The sequence below is a fragment of the Echiichthys vipera genome, assembly GCF_963691815.1.
Source record: "Echiichthys vipera genome assembly, chromosome: 20".
Lineage (NCBI taxonomy): Eukaryota > Metazoa > Chordata > Actinopteri > Perciformes > Trachinidae > Echiichthys > Echiichthys vipera.
The window spans coordinates 4,788,765-4,799,669 of record NC_139845.1 but is presented as its reverse complement, the minus strand read 5'-3'; the positions used below and the strand labels follow the sequence as shown (position 1 = coordinate 4,799,669).

General features: G+C 39.7%; 1 protein-coding gene across 1 annotated transcript in view; it reads left to right on the top strand.

The window, feature by feature from the left end:
* Positions 1-1,466: 1,466 nt before the first annotated feature.
* LOC310962695 (endosome/lysosome-associated apoptosis and autophagy regulator family member 2-like) overlaps positions 1,467-10,905 on the top strand; it is a gene marked incomplete at both ends in the record, with an annotated part of 31,611 nt that continues 22,172 nt past the window's right edge. The window contains 9 exons of the mRNA XM_083935229.1: positions 1,467-1,571; positions 6,009-6,129; positions 6,224-6,413; positions 6,514-6,661; positions 7,873-7,962; positions 8,977-9,082; positions 9,161-9,310; positions 9,930-10,018; positions 10,427-10,607. Coding sequence (XP_083791355.1) covers positions 1,467-1,571; positions 6,009-6,129; positions 6,224-6,413; positions 6,514-6,661; positions 7,873-7,962; positions 8,977-9,082; positions 9,161-9,310; positions 9,930-10,018; positions 10,427-10,607 — 1,180 coding nt within the window. The remainder of the gene's footprint in view (positions 1,572-6,008; positions 6,130-6,223; positions 6,414-6,513; positions 6,662-7,872; positions 7,963-8,976; positions 9,083-9,160; positions 9,311-9,929; positions 10,019-10,426; positions 10,608-10,905) is intronic.

The window sequence follows — 10,905 nt, the reverse complement described above, 5'->3', positions numbered from 1 at the left end:
TTAGCTGAAGCAGAGGAGTGAAGGCAGAACTCAGCAGGCTGGGGCCGGAAGCGACGCCTTCAAACTAAAAGCATAGACTCAGATTTTAGTTGACAGCAAAACACACTTTTATTAAGGACAGCATTTAGTTTTACACCAATGGGGAAAGATATGATACTGTATAAATGATTAGCTTATAAATAAACATATATTGTATTTTTTTAGCTTTTCTTATTATTATATACAGTGCACTTTATTTTTGTTATTATTCTTACATGCTTTAAGTTTTATAAATAATAAATAAATCAACAATTATTATAATTATAATAGGACATAAAATATGTAATACAAATAATAAGAGAACCACATTACACTGTGCCACATCTTGTCATTTATTTAATGTTGTTATTCTAAAACCTGCGGAATAAAAAATAAGGTTATGTGAATTAAAACAGAAATTATAATAATGAATAATAATAATCTAAGGAGTGATAAATAATATTACTACTACTACTAATAATAATCATAATAATAAAAGAAAACGAGAACCTACACTGCAAAAGGATTCAGAATTAATAAAAATAGAAGAATGAAAATTAAAAAAAAGAAAATTATCGTAAATAATAATAATAAGCTAAAAATCAATTATTGTAATAATTTGAATAGGACATAACATATTATAATAAAATACTACATTACACTGTGCAACATCTTTATTTGTTATTGTTATTCTCAAACCTGCAGAGTAAAAAATAAAGTTATGAGATATTATAATAAATAATAAGAATCATATAATAATAATAATAATAATAATAATAATAATAATAATAATAATAAAAGAGAACTTACATTGCAAAAGGATGTAGAACAAAAAAAATTGTATGTTAATTAAAACATAAAAAATAAGGTTATGAAAATGTATAATAAATCATAATAATAATAATAATAATAATAAAAGAGGATTTAAATCACAAAATGATGCAGAATTAAAAAATTAATTATGAGAAATTATGATAAATAATAATTATCTGATAATAATAATAATAATAATAAAAGAGAGGGACAAAATGATGCAGTATTAAAAAATAAAATTATGAGAAGTTTTAATAAATAATAATAATAATAATAATATTAAAGAGGATTTACATCGCAAAATAAATAATAACAATACGCTAAAAATCCATCATAGTCATAATTACAATGGGACATAAAAATAAAAGAATAATAGAGTTAATTACAAGGTGCCACATCTTATCTTTTATTTAAAACCCTTATTCTTACAGGACTTTTAGTTTGAAAGCCAGGAGCGGAAGTCTCATCTGTCCTCCGTCAGTGTGGAGGAGGGTGAGACAGACGGACGGACAGACGGACGGACAGGCGCATCAATGACAGGGACTCCCCCACCACATGAGCACTCGCCGCTCGGCCCGGTTCATGGTTGCGGCTCCAGGCAGCGGACGGTCGGCTGTGTGTGATCCGAGCTGAGGATGCGGCGGCCGGTGTGGGCCTCCTGGTTCCCCCGCTGCATGGTTCTCCTCATCACCGCTCACTCATCCTCCGTGTGCGCCGACCTGCTGCGGCCGTGCGACGAGGTGAGTCCGCCTGTTACATGATGCTCAATAATACCCAGTGTCGCTTTAAGAGGACGTGATTAGATCTCAATGCTTCTTATTTAATTTATTATTCTCATCTGGGAATTAAGACATATTTTAATGCTCAGATAAAGTCATGAAAACGGGCATGCAGAGGTAGAAAGGCACATTAGAGCCAAAGGGCTGCGGAGGAACACATATGACTGAAGTCTCAATATATACATCAGTACATGCATGAATACATGTTTAAATAAATACAAGAAGACATCAATGCATGCATGAATACATGTTTAAATAAATACAAGAAGACATCAATACATGCATGAATACATGTTTAAATAAATACAGGAATACATCGGTACATGCATGAATACATGTTTAAATAAATACAAGAATACATCAGTACATGCATGAATACATGTTTAAATAAATACAGGAATACATTAATACATGCATGAATACATGTTTAAGTAAATACAAGAAGACATCAATACATGCATGAATACATGTTTAAGTAAATACAGGAATACATCAATACATGCATGAATACATGTTTAAATAAATATAGGAATACATCAATACATGCATGAATACATGTTTAAATAAATACAGGAAGACATCAGTACATGCATGAATACATGTTTAAATAAATACAGGAATACATCAATGCATGCATGAATACATGCTTAAATATATATAGGAATAATTCAATAAATGCATTCAAGAAACAATTAAGAAATACATGATTATATAAATAAATACAGGGATATATAAATAAATATATACAAAAATACAGGGATACATAAATATATAAATAAATACAGTAATAAATAAATGTCTAAATAAATAAAAGAATAAATAAATGTCTAAATAAATAAAATAATAAATAAATGTCTAAATAAATAAAAGAATGAACAAATGTCTAAATAAATAAAATAATAAATAAAAGTCTAAATAAATAAAATGATAAATAAATGTCTAAATAAATACAGGGATAAATAAAAAAATATATAAAATAAATACAGGAATACATAAATTAATGCATACATAAATACATGTGAAAATAAATATCTAAACAAATACAGGAATAAATAAACAAATAAATGCATAATTATGTGATTTAGTTATAATAATAATAATATAAAATAATAATTAATGTATAAATGCATGGATAAATGGGACCTCCCACCTCATTAACATACGGACACAAAAAAAAGTAGGTGAACAAAAAATCCATTTAAAACAGAAATACATAAAAATGATGCTTTTTTCTTGCAGAATGGCTCAATTCAGAATAATATATGTTATATTATTGAATTATTAACATGGATGCATTAATGTGTGCACAACACTTTAATGTTGCAGCTACTTTTAACGACTTTATCTCATATTTAGCTTCTGAACTCCCCCCTGGGCATCGATAATTAATCTAATTAGAAAAGAAGAGAAGTGAATATAGATATTTACAAAGATAAATAAATGAACAGAAGGAACAATGGACTCGTGAGGTTCAGGATAAACAAAACAACGCATGAGCTTTTATGTCAAACACAGTAAACAGTGAGCAGTGATGTGAGAGTGACAGTGTAAAGTGACTCTACGGGCTGTTGGACGTGGTCAAAGTTTACCCGTTTTGTCCTGTGACGGCTACAATTTCGTGTTTTTAAGAGAGGCGTCAAACATTTATTATAAAATATCAGTTTTTCATCAGCAGAGCAAAAAAGATTACGTCCATGTTTGTCCTGTTGTCTTTCCAAATCCCCAAACCTCCTCTCCTGTAATCCCCCGACTCCGAGGACGGCTCGTCATGGCGTTGAATTTCATCCCCTCTCTCTCTTCCTCTTCTTCTGCTTCTTCTCATCAGTCTCCATGACAACCAGCGTTAGTCACCGGGGAGACCGGCGAAACAAATCAGCCAGTTTCATCTCTTTCCCTCCCTCGGTCAACACATTAGCAGCGGCCCTGTTGTTTGGACAGCGCAGGTCGCCATGCAACACGTTAAGTGGTTGAACATGGAGATCCGCAATTTGTGTGTTTGTTTGTTTGTTTGTTTGTTTGTGCGTTGGGCGAGGGAGGGAGGGTGGGTGCAGCATGAAAGGCCATTTGTGTTGTTGCAGAGCGCTGATTAGACATTTTGAAAGAGCTCAAACGCATCTGCACCGCACACATCCTGCCTCTGCAAACCGTCAACACCATCCTGCAGGTCACTTCTGTGGTTGTGTTTGTTTTTTGGGGGGTTTAATTAGCTGCTACTCAGACGTCAGGGCGGCGCCGCAGCCACGCTCTGATGATTTGTCCTGACAGCAGCTTTGGGGAGGAGGAGACGGAGATCTGCCAGAGCGTGCTCTCAAAAGTACAAACCCAGCCCTCCTCGCTGTTTTACGGCCTTTGTTCTGCGATAATTGGGCGGTAGGAGCTCAGTCCTTAGGTGACTCGGCTGGGAACAGTAGGGTCGCCGGTTCGAGTCCCTGTGTGGACCATAAATGGAGTGTGGACTGGTGGCTGGAGAGGTGCCAGTTCATCTCCTGGGCACTGCCAAGGTGCTCAGAGCAAGGCACCGAACCCCCAACTGCTCGGGGCCCTGGTCCACTGGCAGCCCCCTCGCTCTAACATCTCTCCATTGATTGCATGTATATAGGTCCTGTCTGTGCATGTGTGTGTGCATGAGATGCAAGGGGGCTGCCAGTGACCAGCACCTCCAGCAGTTGGGGGTTCGGTGCCTTGCTCAACAGCACCTTGGCAGTGCCCAGGAGATGAACTGGCATCGTACTAATTATAGTTTAAATACATAAAAATGAAGAAAACAAAGATATTAGTCAGTGGTATTTATTTAAAAATAATGTTTTGGTCTGACTGGTTACACGATTAAGATGGTTTTGACCAAAATGTGCAGTTTTATTTTATTTTATTTAGAGTTTTATTCTTTATTATTCTTGATTTTTCTAAAACAAAGTCCTTAAAGTGAATAAAATGTTAAATAATAAAACATAGAATATAATAGAGAAAGAAAACATGTTCAGAGCAGCTTAGGGTGGAAGTAAATGTGTCTGTAAACTCAAATGTATCAGATTCATACGTTAAAAGATGATTAAATAAAAACAAAAAGCACTTTTAACACAGCGTCGATTGTTCTCTGTTACCATGGCGATTAAAAACAACCTCATTATAAGTGGATTCGGCGAAAACGTTCCTCTAAAATAATCAAATCAGCTGAAATGAAGAGAATAATGTTGCAGCCAGCAGAAGTCACAGAGGCGACCGCACGGATGACCCGCTGCTCTTAATCGACCATTAGTGTTCCAGCGGTCGGTTGCCGTGGTGACCGGGGTCAGCCGCCACTTTCGTCCTGGAAACCGTCTTTTTTGTTTTCTATGTGAAATCAGAACAATTATTTCCAGTGCCGCATGTGATTGGAGATGATCGGGAGGAGAAAAGTAATGTAACAGGGTGTTTTTTAAAAACATAACCAGCTGATAACAACACTTTACAAACATCAGTCGCCATAGCAACACGTCCACAGATGGGTTTATGACCGTAGTGTGTGCACGGCTGATTTAATGAGACAAACAGACACACTGGAAATACACGAAGCTGTGTAAAAATAAAATAAATGAAGAAATATATTTTTAAAAATACATATATTGATTTAAAGTTAAAAAGTACATTTAACAAATAATAGGAATAAATGAATAAATAAATAAGAGCAAAAACTACATCAAAAAAGGAATAAATAAATAAGAGGGGAAACTACATCAGAAAGTGGATAAATTATAATAAAAAGTCCCATTTTGTTGGTGCCAACATTCATTTTTAACAATATATCTTGTATTTATTATTTATTTTTTTCAATCAATACTTTTATTGAGCATTTTTTCCACTACCAAAAAAATCAAATGTGTTCAAAACAACAAATTACGACAGTTCTGTGTGTACGACTGATTTAATGAGACACAAATTTGACCCCGTGATTCACTAGAAATGCAGAGAAATGTATAAAGGAAATAATACAGAAATAAATCAGTACATAGATTTTAAAGATACATATATTAGTTAAAAATTCAAAAGTAAATGCAAAAATATATAAATACATTTAACAATTAATATAAAAATAAATGAAAAAAAGGGGAAAGTAAATAGGGAAGTAACTAATGAATTAATACAATTAATAAATAAGCTTTAAAAGAATAATGCAAACATAAATGTATTTATTTAAAAAGTAAGTAGGGAAAAGTAAATTATGAATTAATAAATAAGCTAATTAAAAGAATGACAAAAATAAACCGGAAGTGCTTATTAACAATTGTGCGTGTGTGTGTGTGTGTGTGTGTGTGTGTGTGTGTGTGTGTGTGTGTGTGTGTGTGTGTGTGTGTGTGTGTGTGTGTGTGTGTGTGTGTGTGTGTGTGTGTGTGTGTGTGTGTGTGTGTGTGTGTTCTGCAGACAGACTACTACTACCAGTACACAGAGTGTGACAGCACGGGGTCACGATGGAGGGTCGCCATCCCTCTCAACCCGAACTCCTGCTCTGACCTCCCACCTCCAACCAGAGGAACAGACTGCTGTACGTACGCACGCGTGTGTGTGTGTGTGCGTGTGTGTGTGTCTGTGTGCTGACATGTCAACATGACCCTCTTTCCCCCCTCACTGCCTCACAGCGTTCTCCTGTCCGGCTGGGAAGTTCTTAGAGATGACCACGCAGCAGTGCACGCCGTGTGCGTCCGGCTCCTATTCGCTGGGCAGTGGCCTCCGTTTTGACCAGTGGGACGCCATCCCCGCGGGCTTCACCAGCCTGGCCAGCTTCTTGGACCCCGGGCCGAACGGAGAGGACATTCAGGCGTGTAACAGGTGACACACACACACACACACACAAAAACACTTCACTTATCACTGGTGAGGTTGTTTTTTTCTGCTGTTTTGCTGAGTGTGTGTTTCGTCCGTGCTGCAGCTCCTCGTGGACGCCGCAGGGTGTGTATCTGGAGTCGAACCGCGACGAGTGTACGGTGTCTTTGGTTTACGCCGTCCGTCTGGAGAAGCAGGGCTCCGTCTCCTTCACGTACCAGTACCCCGACAACAACATCTTCTTTGAGTTCTATGTGAGCGACTCTGACTGCTTCCTACAAGACGAGATATTCTGATTTATACCAATAAATCGTGTTAAATGCGGTTTTATTATGACGCGTAAACGCCGCAGATATCATCCCGCATGTTTCCATAACTGGCTGTAAACACTGCAGCCACATCTGCTTTAGTGAACCTTAGTTCAGATGGACGTTTGGCAGCAGTGTGAAACTGTAGGACTCTAATCTGTGAACATGTTGATGGAGAAATGCATTAAAATGTAAAAATAATACAGAAATATATCAAGAAATACATCTAAAAAATTCTTATTAATATTGTTATCATTAATAATTAATTCAACCTAATAAATAAATAAAATAAAAAGTTAAATAAATACATATACTTTTAATAAATAGAGAAAAAATGCAAACATAAATTAATTATTTTCAAAAAAAAAAATAAATACATAAAATAAAAAATAAAAATAAATATATACAGTTTTAATCAACAAAGAATAACTGCAAAAATGTATTAATTTAAAAAGTAATAAAATAAATACATAAAATAAATAATTACATTTTTAATAAAGAAAGAATAAATGCAAATCTAAATTATAAATTAAAAAAATAGAATTAAAATTAAATGCATACATTTTATTAAACAAAGAATGAATGCAAACACAAATGAATTGATTTAAAAGGTAATAACAACAAATAATTAAAATAAAAAGGAAAATTAAATAAGCAATTAAATAGTAATAATAATTCAAAGGTAAATAAAGCAAATAAAAAAGAATACCAATTAATGTCACACATTTTATTAATGCCAACGTTTATTTTAATATTATCTTTGATACATTTAATGGCATATTGATTTATGAATTTATTAAATTTTTCAATACTTTTAGAAAACATTTTCTAATTATTTTTCCAAAACACAGAAAGAAAAAAAAAACCATCATCATCAGTTGATTATTTGACCAATGAAAGAGAGAATATATAATAATAAATAAATAAAATGTTTATGTATTTGTGTTTGTTAACGTCAGGTTCAGCTCTTCATAATAAATTGCCCAGGTTTAGTTATTTAAATTCTAAAGAGTTTAGTTTTTACGCCGTCGTTTGCTCATCTACAAACAACAGCTGCTGCTCTGACATGAAGTGTTCATGTCAGAGCAGCAGCTGATGTTTGTAAATGAGTTTTTATGTTTAATAACTATAATAACAACGTATCGACATGTGTGCAGGTCCAGAACGAGCAGTGTCAGGAAATGGCCCAGACTGACGACCAGAAGTGGATTAAAGTCACAAACACTGGAGAATGGGACACACACACAGTGAGTGTCCGACTCTGAGGGCGCACTCACACTGTCCATCCGTACCGCGCCCGAGCACGGTCCACGGGTAAAGTGTAGTTCGTTTGACCAGTGTGAGTGCAACCGTACCACGTCTAGGTGCGGCACGCTTGCCGTCCACGTTTGGGAGAGGTGGGCTTTTGTAAAGCACGTTTGCACATGTACGAGCACGAGCGTGCGCACGTGTACGAGCACGAGGCCTACGGCGGTTCTGAGGTCATTTTATGTGCGCCTGTTGGGACATAGAAAAAAGAAGGAGGGACCATGCGCGGACATTTAAAACAATGGCGGTGAAAGGTTCACGTTGGTGTGATGCGGAGGTGGAGTGTTTACTGCAGATTTGGTCGATGAAAAAATGATAGGGTGAGAAGTTCAGCATCCGTGAGGAACTCGGAGTAGAGCCGCTGCTCCTTTGCGTTGAAAGGAGCCAGTTGAGGTGGTTCAGGATCATCTGGTAAGGATGAACCCTGGGCGCCTCCCTAGGGAGGTGTTCCAGGCACGTCCAGCTGGGAGGAGGCCTCGGGGAAGACCCAGGACCAGGTGGAGAGATTAGATCTCCACACTGGCCTGGGAACGCCTCAGGATCCCCCAGTTAGAGCTGGTTAATGTGGCCCGGGAAAGGGAAGTTTGGGGTCCCCTGCTAAAGCTGCTGCCCCTGCGACCCAATCCCGGATAAGAGGCTGAAGATGAGATGAGATGAAAATATTCAAAAACAGTCGACAAGACGCACAAAAACTCCGAGGTTTACGGAAAGATTTGTAAACAAAGCCACGCATCGCGATGACGTCATCAATGCGTGTGACGTGTTACGGTGTGATGACGTATAGGCAGCAAGAAGCATTCTCCGAGGCCCAGGTAGTGTGAGTACAAACGGGCCTGGAGGGGGGGACAAGGACCCTAAAGCACGGGGCACGGGACGGACGGACAGTGGGAGTGCGCCCTGAGTGTGTTCCGGTTTGCTAGTTTGTGTGTGTTTCAGCGTCTTTTTGTCTGCAGGTGAGTCTGAAGTCCGGCACGAACATCCTGTACTGGAGAACCACGGGCATCCTGGTGGGAGGGAAGATGGTCAAACCCGTGCTGCTCAAGAACATCCAGATAGAGGGTAAAGCATCGAACCCACGACACGGTGTCCAGGAGCTTATAACGCTTCACTTCTGAGATATAAACTCGTTGTGTCCAGGTGTCGCCTACACATCGGAGTGTTTCCCGTGCCGGCCCGGCTGGTTCAGCTCGGCGCCCGGCTCCTCGTCCTGTCAGCCGTGTCCCAGCAACACCTTCTCCATAAAGGGGGCGTCGTCCTGCTCGACGTGCCCCCAACACCACTACTCACGTACGTAACGAAGCAAAAGATATTTAGGCTGTATTATTATCTGTAACAGTGTTATTTTAAGTCTTTACATTTTATATAAAATCTGGTTATTAAAGGTTCACACACAAACTTTACCTTTATTTTCCTCCGTAAAGTAAAATAGTAGTAGATTAGAGTTACTGAATATGGCGTTTTGTTTTCTTTGCATCGTCACGCCTCCTCCTCCTCCTCTTTCTCCTCCCTCTCCTCCTCCTCCCTCTCATCCTCCTTCTTCTTCTCCTCCTTATCCACCTCCTCCTTCTCCTCCACCTTCTCCTCCTCCTTCTCCTACTCCTTCTCCGTCACCTCCTCCTCCTCTTCCTCCTCCTTCTCCCTCTCCTCCTCCCTCTCCTCCTCCTCCTCCTCCTCCCTCTCCTCCTCCTTCTCCTCCTCCCTTTCCTCCTCCTCTCTCTCCTCCTCCTCCCTCTCCTCCTCCTTCTCCTCCTCCCTTTCCTCCTCCTCCCTCTCCTCCTCCTCCTTCTCCTTCACCTCCCCTTCCTCCTCCTCCTCCTTCTTCTCCTCCTCCTCCTCCTCTTCCTCCTTCACCTTCCCCTCCTCCTTCCCCTCCTCCTCCTCCTCCTCCTCCTCCTCCTCCTCTCAGATGACGGATGGGCAAAGTGCAAAGAGAGGCCGGCGTGCTCCGAGAAGGATTACTTCCAGATCCACACGGCCTGCGACAACGAAGGGAAGGTCAGCGGCATCCGCACGTTTCACATTACACACACACACACACACACACACGTCCTCACCCTGAAGGACACACACACCTACCGTTACACACCGTTCTGTTTGCGTTTATCCTTCTGCAAACTGCCCGAACGCTCTTTTTTAATATCTAAATTGATCGCAGCGGCGCTCTCAGTGCGACAGAAACCAGAGACGTCACACGATGTGATGAAAGAGGACTCGGTGAATAGCTCAGGGAATATTTTTGCATGTCATCCGATCCAAAGTCAACGTCCTGGCACTCGTCCACGACCTTGGCCTGTTTTTGATGCATGAAAGTGCTGAGTAAGAGTGACGCGTCCCTCTGTTGTTGATGGTATTGTTTCTGTATCTGTCTATATTTGAGCAAAACTGTGGCTCTCCTGGTTTCAGACGCAGGTGTTGTATCGTTGGGTGGAGCCAAAGATCTGCGTGGAGAACATCACAGGGTCCGTGGAGCTGCCCCCGACAGGACAGAGAGAGCCCTGCCCTCCCTGCAACCCCGGGTACTACAACAGCAAGGACTCCACCTGCCTGCCCTGCCCACCTGGATCCCACTCAGACGGCACCTACGGTAAAACCTGCTCCTGCTCGCAGGGTTCCTGCACATTTCACATTTCAAATTTCCAGACTTCTCGGAGCATTTTTCGGTCAATATCAAACACCTGAATACCAGTTGGTAAGCACTGTCGCCTCACAGCGGGAAGGTTCCAGGTTCGAATCCCGACTGGGTTCCTTCTGTGTGGAGTTTGCATGTTCTCCCCGTGTCTGCGTGGGTTTTCTCTATCTAGTAAGGATGAACCCTGGGCGCCTCCCTAGGGAGGTGTTCCAGGCACGTCCAGCTGGGAGGAGGCCTCGGGGAAGACCCAGGA